Source organism: Callorhinchus milii, unplaced genomic scaffold (genome assembly GCF_018977255.1).
Source record: "Callorhinchus milii isolate IMCB2004 unplaced genomic scaffold, IMCB_Cmil_1.0 Scaffold25, whole genome shotgun sequence".
In the NCBI taxonomy this organism is placed as follows: domain Eukaryota; kingdom Metazoa; phylum Chordata; class Chondrichthyes; order Chimaeriformes; family Callorhinchidae; genus Callorhinchus; species Callorhinchus milii.
The window spans coordinates 6,298,040-6,316,930 of record NW_024704766.1 but is presented as its reverse complement, the minus strand read 5'-3'; the positions used below and the strand labels follow the sequence as shown (position 1 = coordinate 6,316,930).

At 49.4% G+C, this 18,891-nt stretch overlaps 1 protein-coding gene across 1 annotated transcript in view; it reads right to left on the bottom strand.

Annotated features, from left to right (window-relative positions):
- LOC103188721 (Down syndrome cell adhesion molecule-like protein 1 homolog) overlaps positions 1 to 18,891 on the bottom strand; it is a 119,352-nt gene that overhangs the window by 15,921 nt on the left and 84,540 nt on the right. The window contains 11 exon segments of the mRNA XM_042343939.1: positions 1,440 to 1,557; positions 2,380 to 2,533; positions 4,024 to 4,163; positions 7,489 to 7,644; positions 8,334 to 8,480; positions 13,798 to 14,038; positions 14,735 to 14,805; positions 15,928 to 16,095; positions 17,129 to 17,257; positions 17,404 to 17,500; positions 18,182 to 18,381. Of these exon segments, the coding sequence (XP_042199873.1) occupies positions 1,440 to 1,557; positions 2,380 to 2,533; positions 4,024 to 4,163; positions 7,489 to 7,644; positions 8,334 to 8,480; positions 13,798 to 14,038; positions 14,735 to 14,805; positions 15,928 to 16,095; positions 17,129 to 17,257; positions 17,404 to 17,500; positions 18,182 to 18,381 (1,621 nt within the window).

The window sequence follows — 18,891 nt, the reverse complement described above, 5'->3', positions numbered from 1 at the left end:
GAAGATTTCCTGCTGACTGTCCAGCGAGCACCACCACATCTGTCAGGGTTTTGGTTTAATAATAATAATAATCCTTGCATTTGATATAGCGCTTTTCACGTCGGGAGGACGTCCCAAAGCGCTTCACAGAACACACTGTAAAGTGAATTGACTGTATATTTGTGGGCGAACGCGGCAGCCAATTGCGCACAGCAATGTCCCACAAACAGTCGTAGATTGAAAATGACCAATTTATTATTGTGTTTTGTTTTGGAGGGATTATTATTAGGCTCTGTGTGGAGTAAGGAAACTTGCCCGAGGTTTCGCCCTCTGCCTGGAATTGAACTCAGGTCTCTCACTTGCAAAGCGAGTGCTCTAACCCCTGAGCTACAGGCTTGTGGTGAACAGGAGCTGAGTGGGAGGATTCCCTGCCCCCAGAGACGAGGTGAACGATGTCTTAAATACATTGATGCTTTCTGCTTCGAAAATAGCTTCCAGCCTCAAGTTCCACATCCCACCCCCCACATAAAGAAGTTCCTCCTAAACACCGATTAACAACAACAGTTGACAATTTCTACAACCCCTCCCTCTCCCCCAAAAATATCCCAATAGTCTAAACTCCGTGAGAAAATAACTTTAAAACCTCTTCCTGAACTCGAAAGGTGGATTTTTACGGATTTTTTGACAATAATAACAACCCTTGCACTTGACACAGCGCCTTCTCGCGTCGTCGAGACGTCTCAAAGACCTTCACGCGAAAACGCTGTGAAGTGGGGTGACTGTATTTTGTGAACGAGCGGAAATCCATCAGATTTCCATCAGGAAATCCATCAGGATTTCCATCAGGAAATCCACAAAGCCGACAAAACATCCGTAAAATGTAGCCTCCAATTTTCCACACATCGGACAATTTTCCCGGGGCGAAATGGTTCCCCGGGGCTAAGAGCAGGCGGGAATCCTGGGTGTCGGGATATGTCCGCGTGTGACTTGCTTCGGGTTCCCAATTGGGTTGAAAAGGTCCTGCGGAGCCTCTCAAGAGCCACCGGAGGGCGTTCTATTGCCATCGATGGCTCAGCCACAGACCGTGTGATGCTCTCACCCGGTGACGAGAGTTCACAATAATAACAATAATATTAACAATAATGATAATATTAATAATAATCCTTGCATTTGACACAGCGCCTTATCACGTGCTCAAAGCGTGGATTGACTGTATATGCGGGCGAAGCGCGGCAGCCAATTGCGCACAGCAGAGTGTCCCACAAACAGCCGGGGATTAAAGTGACTGTTTTATTATTATTTATTTTGAAGGGATTATTACCCCCCCCGGAAATTGCTGGGTAAACTCTTGCCCGACGTTTCACCCTGAACCGGGAATCGAACGCGGGTGCTCTCGCTTGTAGGGGCGAGTGCTGTAACCGCTGAGCTGCAGGGATTCGCGTAACGCCTCGTCACGTTACCTGTCTTTGGTCCACTTTATGGTGGGCACCGGTTCGCCCACGGCTCGACACGGCAACACCACGTCCCTCATCCAGGGTGTGGTCACCGTACCCCCAAAGGCGATGATTTTGGCCGGAGCTGAAAGTCAACACACACACAGTGAGGGGGTGGGGGCGTCTGGTTAGACAGTACAGCACAAGACACGGACTGACCTCCTTGTCATGTGGTGGTTAGGGAGGGGATGGTTGGGTGTCGGGTGGTTGGGAGGGGGTGGAGGGACCATTAAATACGAGCCTGTTCCCCCCCCCGCCCCCACCATCACCCCCATCCCACCTTCCCATTTTATAACAGGTCGCACTCTACTGTGGCCACTGGGAAGCACTTCCAGGGGTTCCTCAGGTCACCGTCGACTTCGTTGAGCACACTCATCGCTGTGGGCCACGATCAGGAAATTACCCAACAACTCCCCCCCCCCACCCCACCCCCCGCCTCCGTCTCCCTGGACCCTATCATTTACTGCCCCCCATCCAAAATGTGCACCCCATTGCAGCGGGGGGGGGGGGGGGCGCGGTGTGGGCGCGCGCGCGGGGCGGGTGGGGGTCTCCATATGTGCTGCAAAACGCGGGTCGCTGATGTCACTTCCTATGGTCATCCCGGATGTGGGCCATTTGGGGGTTCGCTCCCCGCTTTCAAACCCCGTCTTGAAAGAGCTTCCTTTTTGGATTGTGATTAAGGTCATCTCCCTTCCTCCCCCCCTCCCTCCCCCCCCTCCCTCCCCCCCCTCCCTCCCTCCCTCCCCACCCCCCCGGCTCAGGGATACAAGCAGTTGTTGTTGTCTGGATGGAGCCGGCCGGGGGTGTGGGGGCGGGGGTGGGGATTGCTGATCGATGTCGCACACCCCCCCCCCCCCCCGCCCCCCACCCCGTGAGATCTTCCGGAGCTCTCGGTTACATTATTTACCCTTCAAAGTCGGCTCCACGGTTACTTTCTCGCTGCGGTTGCCTCTCCCGGCTGAGGTCACCGCCGCCACCCACAGCATGTACTGCTGCCCCTGGTACAGGTTCGGGATACGGTAATACAGAGTCTCCGGCGAAGCCTCGTACTCGCTGGGAGCCTGCGGAGCACAGCGGGAAAGCTCAGCCAGACAACGCTCTGAACCCCCAAGCGACGCGGCTTTACCGGGTCAGACTCCAGCAGTTACCCCCAACGCACACTCTGGGCTCTGCGATCGCCTCCCCCACCCCCACTCCCACCCCCCACCCCCACCACCACCGCCACCCAAGACTTGGCGCTCGCCAACCTGCGCCTAATACTCTCCGGAATTAGGTAAGCAGAGAGAGAGGGAGAGAGAGAGAGAGAGAGCATTCTCTCCGGGATTTGTGGGGAATTCTCAATCGGGTTCGGATAGGAACAGGGCAAACCCCAAGATAAACACGCCACAAGATCCCTTTTCAATTTATCCGAACAGTATTAATAATATAATAATCCTTTCTGCGGATAATATGAGAAATCCCTCCTCCCTCTCCCCCACTCCCCCCCCAAAAAATCACTGCTTTTAACAATAATAATAATAATAATCCTTGCATTTGATACAGCGCCTGATCACGGCTTTGAGACGTCTCAAAGCGCTTCACAGAATATGGTGCGGAGCGTAGTGACTGTATTTTACGGGCGAAACGCGGCAGCCAATTGCGCACAGCAGCGTCCCCCCCACAGACAGTCGTGCATTGAAGTGACCAAATTATTATTTGCTCTTTTGTTTATTTATTTTTCAAAAGGAAAAGGGAACCGAGGGTGGGGGGGGGGGGGAGGGTGGGGGTGGGGGTAGGGGGTGGGGGAAGGGCCGGGGTGACTCTTCGAGCTTCTGAGCCGTGCGGGGGGTCTCCACGGCCACGCACTTGCCCATCAAAGCGGCTGTTGGAAACGGCGGGGAATGGTGATACTGTGATTCGCTGACATCTTGTCAAAACCGCAATGGAAAAAAAATAAAAGCTACAAATACGTGTCATTTGCCGAGGAATTGCATTACGTTGCAGCAAAAATTCCTCTCCTTCCCGGTCGGGGGCCGCAGTCCCGACAGACTGTGTCTTTTTTTTATGATTTTTTTTTAACCAAATCGCCGTTTTCTTAAAGGGACGGCAGGTTCTCGGCTGTTCCTCTCCCGGCGAATGTCTCGCGGGCTCCTGTTTGTCACCCTCTCGCCCCGGCTCTCTGATCTCACTCCGTTCTCCTTGGACCCATCCTCTCAGCTAACCCAGGCCTACCCCTCCCCCCCCCCCCACCCACTCCCCCACCCTTCCTCCCATCCCACCATCAGTCATTCCTCCCCCAACCTCTGGAAGCCCCCGTCCCCCCAACTCTCCCCTCCATCTAAATCTCCCAGAGAAGAGCATCTCTGACATTGCAAAGCTCTGTGTTGGAGCATCAGCCCAGACTGTGAGCTCAAAGTCCCAACGTGGGGGTTGGGGTGGGGTGGGGGTGGGGAGGAGTGGGGGCTTTAACATCCTTGACTGTCCAGCGCCTTGGGATGTCCTCCCAGTGTGGTACGCGCTGCTGGTCTGTGGTTTGTCTCTGTTGTTGCGGTGCGAGTTATTGGCTCCTTACCGGCTGCCTCGACCCAGGACTGGAGCAGAAGATGGTGTACTTCCGGATGATTCCGTTCGGCTTGGCAGGGGGCAGCCAGGACACCACCACGCTGCTGGCGGAGGAGGGCACGGCTTTGATCCCAGAGGGAGGTCCCGGGACTGCGGAGCGGGAGGGAAAAAGGGAAAGAAAAACCCAGGAAGCAGATTAGCTTTGGAACTCTCTCGTTGCCCCCCTCCCAAAGCCTCAGGCGTGCCCCGTCCTTGCCCCACTTGCTCTCCGACCCCTCCCACCGGCTCGCAGACGGGCTCCGCCACTGACAGGCTGTGCGAACGCTCGTTGTTGCTGTTGTTGTTGTATTTCCCACGTTGCCAGGAGTGTTACTGAGATTTTCTAACAACAACAGAACTAACAAAACATTGGTTGACGGTTTTAATTAGATGTGGGTCTAATCCTGGCTTCGGGGAGTGCGTTTTTGTCTCTCTCTCTCTCTCTCTCTCTCTCTGTGTCTCTTATTTTTTTTGGAGACCGGAAAAAAAATATGAACCAGACATGTAAAGGAGAGGGAGGGTTTCGTGCTTATTAAATCTTAAGGAGCTTAAAGCTATTTTGTGATGGTTTGGGTCGTGAGAGAGAGAGAGAGAGAAAGGGAGAAAGGGAGAGAGAGAGAGAGAGAAAGAGAACGCTGCGCCGCAATTTTAATCTCCATTTCATACCCTTTAATGTGAAAGCATTATGACTCGCGACATTATGATAAATCCCAATATTTAGGATGACCAGAGGGCGAATGTGGTCACGGCACATTTCCGTGTTCAATGTTGATCCGTGTTCTCTGCACCCGCTTTGAAACGGGGGTAGTAGCAGTTGCATAGGAACATAGGAACAGGAGGAGGCCATTCAGCCCCTCGAGCCTGTTCCGCCATTCTATTACATCCTCTATCCTTTGAAATCTTGACCTAACAAACATCTCTCCACCTCAGTCTGGACAATGTGAATGGATCCAACCATAGTCCACAGCCTTTTTAGGGGAGGGAGAGAGTCCCAGATGCCCACTGGCCTTTGCGTGAAAAACTGCCTCCGGATTTCACTCCAAAATGGCTCGAATTTTAAGATGATGTCCCCCTTGTTCTGGATTCCCCCCCACCCACCAGAGGAAATAGTTTCTCTGTAGCTGCCCTATCGAATCCCTTTATTATTTGGTATACCTCAATCAGGTTCAAGCAGGGAACGTTATAGGTAGATTAATCCTACCTACCTCCAACAACTCCTCCCCCCACCCCATCCCACCCCACTCCCCAACCCTGTTTGAACCTCTTAATCCTTCATAAAAACTGCATAAAGTCTAGCACGCTGACCTGATTTCTAACCCGAGGCTATTCTATTTAGAGCGCAAGGGCATCAGATACGCCGTGAAAGATTTATACTATAAATTACTAAAAAAAAATCAGGTCTAAGGTAAGGCTTCACTACGAACCACAGCTCAATACTCTGGCGGAAGCCATTTTATTTTTTTAAAGAAAATATTTATTACAATTATTCGGCATTTCATACCCCGGGGACTCCCTCTGACGAATGGTAACCATTTTACCATTGACGAGTTCGCTTGTTTGTTCGGTTCCCGGGCCAGGATTTCCTATTAAGACTGAGAGCTTCCCGTTTTCCCTTCCCGCACTCTTCCCCCTCTCCCCCTCCTGCTACGTTAATGGTCACGAAGGGAGCGGGGAAACTGAGGAGAACGGTCTAGCTCGTTCTGAGTGCAATTAAATTAGTTTCCTAGCCATCACAGCACCCCAAGAACATGCTTCCCGGCAGTTACCCTTATTAATGAGACTTTTTTTTTACTCTATTAACCCCTTTGGCTCTTTGGTTGCACCATTTGCCCGACACTCACGGAAATCTCATCCCTAAGATCATAAGAATTTACTGGACAAAAGAAGACCAAGATCCATTCACCTTGCCTTCCGCCATCCTTGCCATTGCTTGATATGTCGTCCCTCAAACTATATCCTGTATCCCCCCCAGATGTTATTTCCTAACAGAAATCTTCTCATTTGTTCTTGGAAGAATCAACACTTTCTGTTTCAAACGTCCATCTCCCGAGGGAATCTGTTCCCCACGTTTACCGCTCGCTCACTGAAGTAGTGTTTCCCCAGATTTATTCTCAATTTACTCCCCTTCAATTGCAGACCATGCGCTCTGGTTCTACTGTTCTGGACAATATAAAACAATGAGCAAATAGTAGAATGAATGGGAATAGATTAAGAGAGCTCCAATGGGGGAGAGAGCACCAGAACAGCCATGATGGGGACTAGAGTAGAAAGCTCCCCCACTGGAGCTCTCTACTCTAACCCATTCTCTGCTCTCTCTCTCTCCCCATCGTATCTGTGCTCGGGCTCGCTTCCCCACTGGATCTCTCTACTCTAACCCGATTCCCTGCTCTCTCTTTCTCTCTCCCGATCTTATCTGTGCTGGGGCTCGCTCCCCCACTGGAGCTCTCTACTCCAATCCCATTCACCCCCCCCACCCCTTCTCTTTGTTCACCATGACTGCTTAATTAATAAGCTTGCAGGTGACGCACTACAATGGATTGTGAACGTGACACGATTGGAGCTCGCAAGACGATGAGGCTTTAATTTCAGGCTACAGTCTGTGATTAGGAACGATTTTCATTTTCAATCACTTTTTTCTTGGCGTCGGCAAGACAAGCGGGCTGGATACACACTGCTCCAGCGTTGGTGGTTGGAGTAACTTAATTCTCCCCCACCCCCCACTTTGTTTCCTCTTTCTACTTCCTTCCCTTCCCCCTTCCCCTATCCTCCTTGGCTCTTGGCAAACCCAAGCTTTGGCTCTTGCTTGAAGCTTGATACAGTGATGGGTACATCTCTGCTAACCAGCCATCGTCAAACTATTTTGACTCCTCTCCACCCCCGCCCTTCATCACGCTTCAGATGAGAGACACTAGGGGCAGGAAATCGTCCCACTCAACTCCTGTCAACCCTGCAGCCAAAACCCGAATAGATTGGGTGGTCCCAGCTGGACAGGCAGCGGGAAAGCTTGCCGGACAGTGATATCAATGGCAAGCTATTCGTTTTTAGCTGCTTAGACTCTAGCAGTTACCCCAACGCACACTTTGGACACCCCCCCACCTCCGCCCCCCTAAGCCTTGGCTCTTGCCAACCTGCGCCTAATACCTTCCAGTATTAGGTAAGCAGGATACATCCCTCCAGAGAGAGAGAGAGAGAGCGTTTTCCATTCCAACAAACTATCTCTGGAATTTCCATGTGTAGGTGAGATACCTGGAATTCTCAGTCTTAAGCACGGTGACGGCTGACCTCCCAAAATAAAAAAAAACATCCCACCCCCCCCCCCGGCCCCATTCCCGCTGGCTCCTTTGTGAAGGTTCTGCTGAATAGTTCTGGTCACAATAATGCAAACAAAATAAACTGTGCAAGAAAAAGAGCCCAATAACAGAGGAAAGGTCCTTACTGTCTTCCTTGGTCTGCATATAGAGGACCACACTGCGAACTCCGTCGCCCGCCTGAGTGAACGCTAGGACCTGCACACTGTAGTTGGTGAACTTCTCCAGCCCTTTCAGTTCCACTCTGTTCTTGGTGGTGGTGATGTTCTGCATCTGCCCCCAGTCTATGCCAGGAAGAGATTTGAAGGGGGAGATGGGGGAAGGAAAGAGAGAAGACTAATTTTATTACCGGGCGCATTGCAATAATTAATAATTAATGGTAATAATAATCCTCCCATTTGACATGGCGCCTCATCACGTCGTTGAGACGTCCTAAAGCGCTTCACAGAATATGCTGCAAAGTTAATCGACTGTACTTTGTGGGTGAAACGCGGCAGCCAATTGCGCACAGCGGCGTCCCACAAACAGTCATGGAATGAGTGACCAAATTATTATTTTTTTTGGAGGGATTATTACCACCTGAAAGCAATCGGCCAATCGACTAGTAACTGGGTTCCTACTGACTGTTAGGTCAACAGAGGTGCGTGGAAACTTGCTTAAGGTTTCGCTCTGCGCAGGAATCGAACCCGAGTCTTCTCGCTTGCGAGGCGAGCGCTTTAACTAAACTACAGGTCTCCATATCCATGTTATCACCGGAAGTAGGAGTAGTAGGAGGCCATTCAGCGTGTCGTTTCCACCAGTGTAGTGACTGTGCATTTGTGGTCGCATTTAACTCAGACGTCTCATACCAGGTATCCCATGGAACGCGGCACGAAGTGTCACGTAGTCACGGGGTTTGTGTAGCCCAAAGAGAACAAAATGGCGGCTAAAAGTTGCCGGTGTGCATCGGGCGAAGGGGGAACTGTTGACTGACCTCCGTCTCGGTGCATGGACCAATAGATGACTCGGAATCCCTTCAGCACTCCGTTCAGCGTGCTGCGAGGCGGAGGGGACCAGGAGATGGTCACCACGTCAGAGGAGATGGACACGGCTTTGACATTGTCGGGAGGTTGGCTGGGAACTGGAGAGGGGGAGGGGACGAAGAAAGGGAGGGGACGAGGGAGGGAGGGAGGGGGAGAGGGGGAAGAGGGAGGAGAAGGGGAGGGAGAGGGAGAGTAGGAGGGGAGGAGCGAGAGAACGAGGGGAGGAGTGAGAGAAAAGAGAATAAATTAAGAATAAAATACATGGTAGGTTAGGGCCAAGTGACAAAATATCGCCAGTAACCTCAATATCAAAGCACCAGTAAGGGCAGCTCTTGCTGCCGGATGGAAGTGTTCTATAAGGTCAGTCATGTTTGACAGTCTACAACATGAAGTATTGTAACTCTGTCTCGGTCTCTGGATCAATACTTTAATCCCATTCCCCTGGCTCGCTCCCTGCACCCATAAATATTACTTTTGTCCACAAAATATACAGTCAGTTCATTTTACAGTATATTCTATGAAGCCCTTTGAGACGTCTGAACGACTTGATAAGGCGTTGTATCAATTGCAAATATTATTAGTATTATGTCTTCTTATTATTCATATTTTATATATATATATCCTTATATATTTTTCTGATAAACAAGCTCAACTTCATAGGTCATTTGTAATAAGACACACCACACTTAACCCCACCCCCCCACCCCAACATTCTTTGTCCCCCTTTTTATCTAATGTCTTGGGCAAGTTTCCTTACTCCACACAGAGCCTAATAATAATCCCTCCAAAACCAAAAACAATAATAAATTGGTCATTTTCAATCTACGACCGTTTGTGGGACATTGCTGTGCGCAATTGGCTGCCGCGTTCGCCCACAAATATACAGTCAATTCACTTTACAGTGTGTTCTGTGAAGCGCTTTGGGACGTCCTCCCGACGTGAAAAGCGCTACATCAAATGCAAGGATTATTATTATTATTATTTGAGTCCTGATATCATGCCGTCTTGCCTCTATTTGCCCTGGAATCTGCCACCGTGTGTTGTTCATTCATTGAAGACTGTCTCTCTCTCTGTCTATAACATTCCTCACACTTAACTACTCACACAACATTGGGTCTCTGTGTAGATCGTGTTAGGAGTCAGAGCACTGCACCTTGTGCTATTGATTTCTTGCTAAGAAAATCAATAGCTCCATTTGTACAACAGAAATAGAGTGAACCCAGTTGAATGTCTCTTCCTAACCTCCAGCTGTCTCTAAAGGGCCAATTTGGGTCGCGGATAGCGCTCTTGTAATTGTTGAACAGTATCTGTCTCATAGAGAGCACGGGCCAACGAGAGGACAAGGGTCCAATACAGTAAATCAAACACGAACCACCCTTTAACTCTGATTCATTTGACGCATTTGATTGTTGTTATCACAAGAGAGAGAGACAGAGAGGAGTTCCTCCAGTGAAACCCCCTGAGACCCACCCGGCGTGGAGGACGCTATGTAAGTGCAAGTTGATGTTGTTCTGTTGTTTTTTTTTTGCCCTCCGCGCCTTGTTCAGGTCGAGACAACAACAACAACAACAAGATTCCATTTATAGAGCGCCTTTCACGTCGGGAGGACGTCCCAAGGCGCTGGACAGTTGGGTCAGGACCCGAGCATTGGGGGGGAATGGTGAGGGGAGGGAAGGGAGGGAGCGAGGAGGGGAAAATGGTCAGGGTGAGGGGAGGGAAGGGAGGGAGCGAGGAGGGGGTAGAGAGTCGAGAGGGGAGCTGAAGACACGGTCAAAGAGAAAGGTCTTGAGACCGTCATTGAAGGAGGAAAGGGAGGAAGCGGCGAAGGCACCGGAGGATGGAGTTACAGAGCCTCGGGGCTGAAGGCCTGACCACCGATGGTAGGGCGGTTGGGGCGGGGGATGTGGAGCAGCCCCGAGCCAAAGGATCGGAGGGTACGGGCAGGTAGGTAGGGGGATAGTAGGTCGGAGAGGTTGGAGGGAGTGAGGCCGTGAATGGCCTTGTAGGTGAGGATGAGGATCTTGAATTCGATCCTCTGGGGGATGGGGAGCCAGTGGAGGCGAGCGAGGGTGAGGGTGAGGGCGAGGGTGAGGGTGAGGGCGAGGGTGAGGGTGGGAGTGATGTGGTCGCGGTGTCTGGTGCAGGACAGTACACGAGCTGCAGAGTTCTGGATGACCTGCAGTGTGGAGGGAGGGCCGGGAAGGCCGGCGAGGAGAGAGTTCCCATAGTCCAGCCTTGAGGTGATGAAGGCGTGGACCAGAGTTTCAGCCGCGTGAGGGGTGAGGTAGTGCCATAGTCTGGTGATGTTTCGGAGGTGATGGAAGGCGGTGCCAGTTGTGGTGCGGATATGAGGGAGAAAGGACAGCTCAGGGTCGAACAGAACCCCGAGGTTCCTGATGGCTTTGAGAGGTGGAGAGTGCAGCCTTGGATGCTGATGGTGTCAGTGCCTGAGGTGCGGAGGCGCTGACGTGAGCCAATCAGGAGGGCCTCAGTTTTGCGCACGTTGAGCTGAAGAAAGTTGTCTCTCGTCCCGGACTCGATGTCGGACAGACAGTGGTCAGGACATCGGGGGTCGTGGAGTTGAGGGTAGAGGAGGAAAGGTAGAGTTGAGTGTCATCTGCATACATGTGGGAGTGAACCCCATGTCTGCGGATGATGTCACCACAGGGGGAGCATATAGAGGGTGAAGAGGAGGGGACCGAGGACAGAGCCCTGAGGGACACCACACGAGACAGTGCGGGAGGTGGAGGAAAAGCCATTCGTGGAAACATATTGAAGACGGTGGGAGAGGTACGACCTAAACCACTCAAGGACAGTGCCTTGAAGGTTTAGGTGGGAGGACAAGCGGTGGAGGAGGATAGCGTGGTCGACCGTATCGAATGCTGCCGATAGGTCGAGGAGGACGAGGAGGCAGAGGGAGCCCTGGTCACAGATGGTCAGGATATCATTGGTGACCTTGACCAGGGCAGTTTCTGTGCTATGGGCAGCACCGAAACCCGACTGAAGGGGTTCGAATAGTGAATGGGTGGAGAGGAAAGAGCGCAGCTGGGAGGCCACAACTCGTTCCAGGACCTTGGACAGGAAGGGGAGGTTGGAGATGGGCCGGTAGCTTGAGACGTTAAAGATCTCCCGCGGCGCTACTCGAAAAGAGAAGGGAGGTTTTCTCTCCCGGTGTCCTGGCTGACAATCTGCTCTCCCCCACCCCCCCACCCCTCCGTCAACCCATTCCCCCCAACCCCGTCCCCACCAGATAAAAAGTGGTCATTCGCTTTGCGGCTATTTGTGGGGGTTTCTGTGCGCAATGAGTTCTGCCCTGCTCATCTATAAGTACACAGTTACTATACTTAAGACTTTAAAGGGCTTTGAGACGTCTCAAAGACTTGATCAGGCGCTGTATCAAATTCAAGGATTATCGTTATAATTATTATTCGGATAAAAATTCTGTGAACAGCTTTGAGATGCTTGGGGGAAAGAGATAAGGCGCTGTGCCAAATGCAAGGATTACTATTGTTCTCAACTTTTAGTTAAAGCTGATTTTTTTTTCCCCCAAGTGCATCCTCTCAATCCTCAATTGAAATTATTAATGAATTTTATTTTTTTACGAGGCCAATGTGACACCCTGATGGGCTGATTTAATTACTGCAATTTGCATCCAGTTAATTATCACCCAGAGCTGAGTAGAGTATTAACTAATCAATAATTCCTTTCATGGTTGAGATTTGAAATGCTTTGAGGTAAAACCTTGCCCTGTTTTACAACAATAATAATCCTTGCTTTTGATACAGTGTCTTATCAACTCGAAAGGCACTGCACAGAGTTTCTTTTACTTGTAGGCAAATGCAGCAACCAATTTGCACTCACCAACATCCCACAAACTGCCATCAAGGCAATGATTTTTTTAATCGCGGAGTCAATTCACTTTACAGTATATTCTGTGAAGCGTTTTGAGACGTCTTGAAGACGCGATCAGGCGCTATGTCGAATGCGAGGATCATTTAATAATAATAATAATCCTTGCAATTTGATATAATGCTTTTCACGTCTTCGAGACATCTCAAAGCGCTTCACAGAATATACTGTAAAGTGCAGTGACTTTGTATTTTATGGATGAAACGCAGCAGCCAATTGCACACGGCAGTGTCCCACAAACAGTCTTAGACTGAGTGATCAAATTATTTTTTGTTGAACCGAATTATTACCCTGGAAAGCAATCCGCCAATCGACTAACAAACAGATTCCTACTTATTAGTAGGTAAACGCAGGTGTGCGGGGTAAGGTTTTGCCCCGCCTGGGAGTCAAACCCGGGTCCTCTTGCTTGCGAGGCGATCGCGCTAACCACTGCACTACAGTTAAACAGACACTAGGCTTGCACCAAGCTGCGAGATGGGCAAAACACCCAATTTTCTCAGTCTTCTATAAAAGAACAGTGCCAGATAAGGTCGGCATCGGCCAGGAATTTATTCAGACCTCCTCACGTACCCGAAGCTTCACAAAGCGTGGAGAGGACGCACATTATACTCTTCTCCCTTTATGTGTCGGAAAACTGTGACATCAATTATTCCGGGCTGAATTATGCTGATAACAGCCTTACAGATAGCGCTGCTGATGACAGCGCGGCAGATTACAGGGTGCTACGCTCATTAAAAGCCAATCATTGAATTGTAAATCCAGGCTGACATCACTTTAATTAGACTACAGATCCACTGTAATTTGGATTCGAGACCCTGTAAGTACTGATTGGTGCCTCATTGTTGGAAAACAATCACCATGAGAAATGGGGGAGATTCAGGCGGTATTTGCTAGCCCACGTTTCTAAGGGAAAAAAAATCACAGCTTTTAATAAATCGTCTCCAGAAAGAGCGGAAAGAAGGACCTTAACCTGCGGTTACGCCGACCTTTCTTTACTTTCATTCTTGAAAGGTGAAATATTTCTGCAGGATTTTCTTTCTTTTACTCTCTTCCCACCCACCACGGCAGTTAAAGGCAGCTTTGGTAGGGCTAAGTATATAGATAAATAATAATACTTCTTGCATTTGGTATAAGGGCCTTGTCACGTTGCTAGGACACCTCAAAGCGCTTCACAGGATATACTGTAAAGTGGAGTGACTGTGTATTTTGTGGGCAAAACGCGGCAGCCAATTGCGCACAGCAGCGTCCCACAACAATCACGGATCGCTTGACCAAATTATTATTATTATTATGTTTTTCGAGGAATTATTACTCCCGGAAATGGGATCCACCAATCGACTAATAACAAGGTTCCTACTTACTACTTACTTTGGGTATCAAAGGCGTAAGAGTGAGGAGTAAGGAAACTTGTCTAAGGTTTTGCCCGGCCCGGGTATCGAACACGGTCCTCTCGCTTGCGAGGCGAGCGCTCTGATCACTACACTACAGAACTCCACACCAACGTACCATCTTCGAGCGTGGTGGCGTTGATCTCGGAGGAGGAGGGTCCCGTGCCGGCTCTGTTGAACGCCTGCACCACGACCCCATACTGAGCAAACTTCTTCAGATTGTCCAGCGTGTAGACCTCGTTGTCACCGGTGGCTTTCATCTCCACGATACTGTACTGACCATTGCTTCCTGGGCCGTTCTCCCGATAACCAATCTGGTAGCCTCGTATCACGCCATTTTGAAGCTCTTTCCTGGGTGCCTGAGGGTTGACCACATAGAAAAAGACTATTGGACCCCCTCACGCAGTGTAGCGTCCCAGAGTGCTTGACCGTGTCAGAGCACGACCCAGAGCTGGGGGGGAGGTGAGGAAGGGGAAGGTTTTCAGGCGTGACCTGAAGATGGGGAAGGAAGAGGACGAGGCCGAGGGATGGAGGGTGAGTGTTCCAGAGTTTCGGGACGTAATGGCTGAAAGCACGGCCACCGATAGTGGAACAGAGGGCACGGGGGCACAAGCAAGAGGCTGGAGCCAACCAAGCGGATCCTGCGGGTACTTATGCCACGTATGAGTTAAGTCAAACTCGCATAGAATATAAACTCCTGATCGACACTCGGGCAGATGTACAACTTAAGCGATTATACGATTTATACAGATCAGACTTATGCGAGATTTACTGTACGTAAACACAACTTATTGTGGTTGTTTGTTTAATTATACATTTTCCCACGTTTTCTCTCCCCAGTCACCCTGAAACCCTGACTCTGGCCTCTGGGAGTCTATTCAAAAGAAGTCAAGCCTATAACTGGAGCTTGTAACCAATGCTCGATTTACCCACAAACCTTCCGGATTTCAGTCACAGTGCGTCGTCAACGAGACGCCAATTCCAGGCCAGTCACCTTTTAAGGAGGTAAAAGTCCGAAATCGCCACACAAAAAAATACTGTTAAAAAATCTTTACCTTCCAAGTAACTCTGATGCTTTGAGACGTCACCGGCTGCAATATAACCTCCATGGGAGGTCCATCAGGAGCTGTGGGAGGAAATTTCAGTAGATTTCTGAGTAATTGAGCAAAAAATAATAATAATAATAGTAATAATCCTTGCATTGGATATAACGCCTTATCGCTGTCTTTGAGACGTCTCAAAGTCCTTCACAGAATATACTGTCAAGTGATTTAACGGTACTTTGCGGACGAAACGCACGGCAGTCAATTGCGCACGGCAGTGCCCCAGAAACATTGATTGACCAAACCCTCATTTTTTTTTGAGTGGATTATTACCCCCGGAAAACCTCCCTTTGGAACTCCATCTCACAATCCCTCTGCCCCGCCCTCCCACCCCCACCGCCCTTGATTCCAACCCCCCCGCCCGCCCCCCCCCCAGCTCAGCCTCAAACCCTTCACTATCCAGCGAAAACACTGTGTAAGCACTGAGGTGGATAAATCAATATTTCCTATGTTCCACACACTCCAGCGATGCTACAGTTAAAGACCTTATTCACCTAGTGTTCCGCTGTCTTTACGGATTAAAGTAGAGTTTCCACAAACGAGACGCATGAATTCAATTGCCAGTTTCATATGCCATTGGGCAGATAAAAAAAAAATCTCAAGCAAGCACAATTTTGATTCCCTCAAAGCATCCTTTCTCTCGGGGTCCAGAAGAGATATTGTCTTGTATTGTCTAATGGTTGTTCAACCAACCGTTAAATGTATCTGTGTTGCATTATAGATACAAACTGATCCAGGCATTGTGTAATCCACACAGTGCAATGCCAAACAGGCCTCACAGCAATAGGTATTGGCTGGTTATTGAGCACAAGGAGACTTTCCTGCTATCTGGGTGGCATCTTCTAACTTCTATTGTACTAGGAGTTTCAGTAAATATGAAGCGGATGCAAGAATTCTTTGAATCTCGGCTCCTGTTAACCCCACTGTCTCAAGTGGGTCCCCGCTAGAAAAGTAGCCATAAGCTAGCTAACCCCGCAACCCCCTCCCCCCCTTCGCCCCACCACCACCTCTGCCGCCTCTTCCCTGCCCCCTATCTCGAACACAGTCCATAAGCCTGGGCTTTGAACAACCGGTCTGATACACTGACAAGCGCTCCGAGACGCTATTATAAATGCAAGTTGTTGTTGCTGTTGTAGGTTCCTTACCTGCTTCCTCTGTACTAACAGTCAGCTCTTTGCTGGGATCGCTCCGGCCTATCTTGTTGAAGGAGTATATGCGGATGCTGTAGACAGAGGCTGGATGCAGGTCTACTATGTTGGCCTGGTTAATGGTGGGGTTGATGTTTCGTGTGCTCTGCTTCAGGTCCCAGGAATCTGAGGAAAGATGAGAGACACCAAATCAATAGCCACACACAACACACACACAACACAACACACACAACACACACACAACACACGCACACAACACACACACACTGTATTCACTGTAAATCCCTTTGGGACCTTTCGACCTGATAGCCAATGTATCCCAAAGCAAAGATTATGAAAGATCCGTGCTAAATAATGATGATGGAATTCTCAACAGCTGGTGCTGTACGTAGAGAAAATATCCCGGTCACTGACTTCCCTTAATTAATTTAGTTACACCAATAAACTTGATTGAAGTGCGCTGTATCTGAACATGGATTACCTTTAAAAATAATCTGCTCTATTGGAATTGACTGCCCAAACGTATGATGGATGGAAAGGCTGACAGTTCTATCCAAGCCCAAGTGTTGCCGTACACAGGGTGGTAATTAATATTCACCGTTCTTCCTGCACAACATTAATTTACTAAACTGTAATCATATTTTAATCTCCCACAGTGCGGACAAAGACAGGGTTTGGATTTACAGCATTGAATTATGGAAGCCGATTAAATGCTTCTAATGTGCTTCCCAAAGGGAACTGTGGATCCCATTTAATTTTGTTGTTGTTGTTGTTGTTGCTGGAGTTAGGTTGGGTTCTTCGCTTTGTTTAGAACTAAGAACTTTGAGGCCACCCCCCACACTGATGTGAGAGGCACTATATAATAATAATAATCCTGGCATTTGATACAGCGTCTTATCACGTCTTCGAGACGTATCAAAGCGCTTCACAGGACACACTGTAAATTGGATTGACTGTATATTTTGTGGGCGAAACGCGGCAGCCATTTGCGCACAGCAGCGTCCCCACAAACAGTTGTGGGTTGAGTGACCGAATTATTATTGTTTATTTTTGAAAAGATTATTATCCCCAATTAGAGATCCACCAATCGACTAACAATCCGGTTCCTACTTAAGGTTCCTAAGGTTTCGTTCCATCCGGGAATCGAACCCCGGTTCTCTCGGGGTTAGGGTTGGGGAGGGGGTTTGTCGACGATTACCTGACTTGTTCTTGTATTCGATATCGAAGCCGAGGATCAGACTGTTCCCGTCGAATCTCTGAGTCCAGCGGAGGTTCATACTGCGAGCTTTCACCTCCCGGATCTCCAGCTCAGGTGGGTCAGGCGGCTCTGCAGAGAAGAGAATAGGAGAGTAGAGGAGATCGGAGAGCGTTAATGAACTCTTACAGTCCTGGATGCGCCTTTTGCTTATCGTACGAAACCCATCGAGGTTTATTATGGCACGTAGAGCGCGATGTTCAGGCACAAGGCAGTACCTTGAACCGTGAGCTGGATGAGACCCCGATCTTCTCCGTATGAATTGATTGCGTGGCAGGAGAAGAATCCTGAGTCTCCCCGGTCAGCGGGCACAATCTACACAGGAAGAGAAGCGAGCATTAAAGTGAGGGGTGGTCAGGGATTACTGCATAACAACAACAACAAATAACATTTATGCAGCGCCTTTCATGTTGGGAGGACCTTCCAAAACGAGGGATAGTCAGGGATTTGGACCCGAGGCTGGAGGATCAGTAAGGGGTGGAGGGCAGGAAGGGTGGCCAAAGAGGAGGGTCTTGAAAGAGACAAGGGAATTGGGGCGGTGGGGGGGCCAGCAAGGTGATCCTACTTGAAAAAAGTAGGGGTTTTCTCTGTCCCCGTGTGTGTAGTTCATGCTTTTACATTGCGATTTGGGAAATTAGGAGGAAACGCACATTTTGAATGAAAATGCAAAAAGGAAACATTTGCAAGGCTATGGGGGTAAGAACGGAGGTGAGGGGATAAGGCCGGGGAGTGGGACTAGTTGGGTAGCCCTTTCAAAGAGCTGGCACAGGCAGAATGGGCCAAATGGCCTCCTTCTGTGCTATAAGATTGTACGATTCTATGAAAACGAGGACACATAAGAACATAAGAAATGCTAGACAAAAAGAAGACCAAGGTCCCACCTACATCACCTTCCAACTCCCTGGTAGACGCTTGCACACACATGTCCCGAACTCCCTATGTGCTATATCCCATGATGTTATTTCCCAAAGGAAAACTACCTAATCTGATACGAACCCTGAGTGTGGAGACAACCTCTTCCCCGTTGTCCTTGGTTCCCACCGTGTAGCGGAACATCCTGTCAGGGTCAATGACCGTGTCTTCCTTCTCCCAGCGTATAATGATGGGCCGTTCTCCTCTCGCTGTGCAGTTCAGCTCTTTGTTCTGACCTTTGATGGCGATGGTGGTGTTGGGGTGAGATGTGATCATGGCGGGGACTGGATTACAAAGAGGAGAGAGTGGCTTTATAATATAATAATAATAATAATAATATGGTATTTCCTAAACGTGTTGTGTTCCTTCATAATTGTCCGGGATATAGGATATCCGGGGATGGAGAAACACATTCCCTTCTTGTAATAATAATAATAATAATAATAATCCTTGCATTTGTTAAGGTCTCGCCCCGCCCGGGAATCGAACCCGGGTCCTCTCGCTTGCGAGGCGAGCGCTCTAACCAATCCGCTGTAGGGACTGTACAATAAAAATATATATGTATCTCAAACGTACTCTCAAGATCTCAGGAGGTGTCTCAGTGAAGGATACAGACTTTCTTGTTGTTTTGTGTTGTTGCACAAGCAGTAAATGGAGCTTTGGGTCAGTCTCGCAGTCAGAGACCGGGTTTACTGCCTACAACTCCCTCTGGCGCACAGAGAAGCCAGGAGCTCGGCAGAGATAAGGCAAAACTCTTTCCCTGCTCTCAGGAGCCGTGTCAGCACTAATGCCTT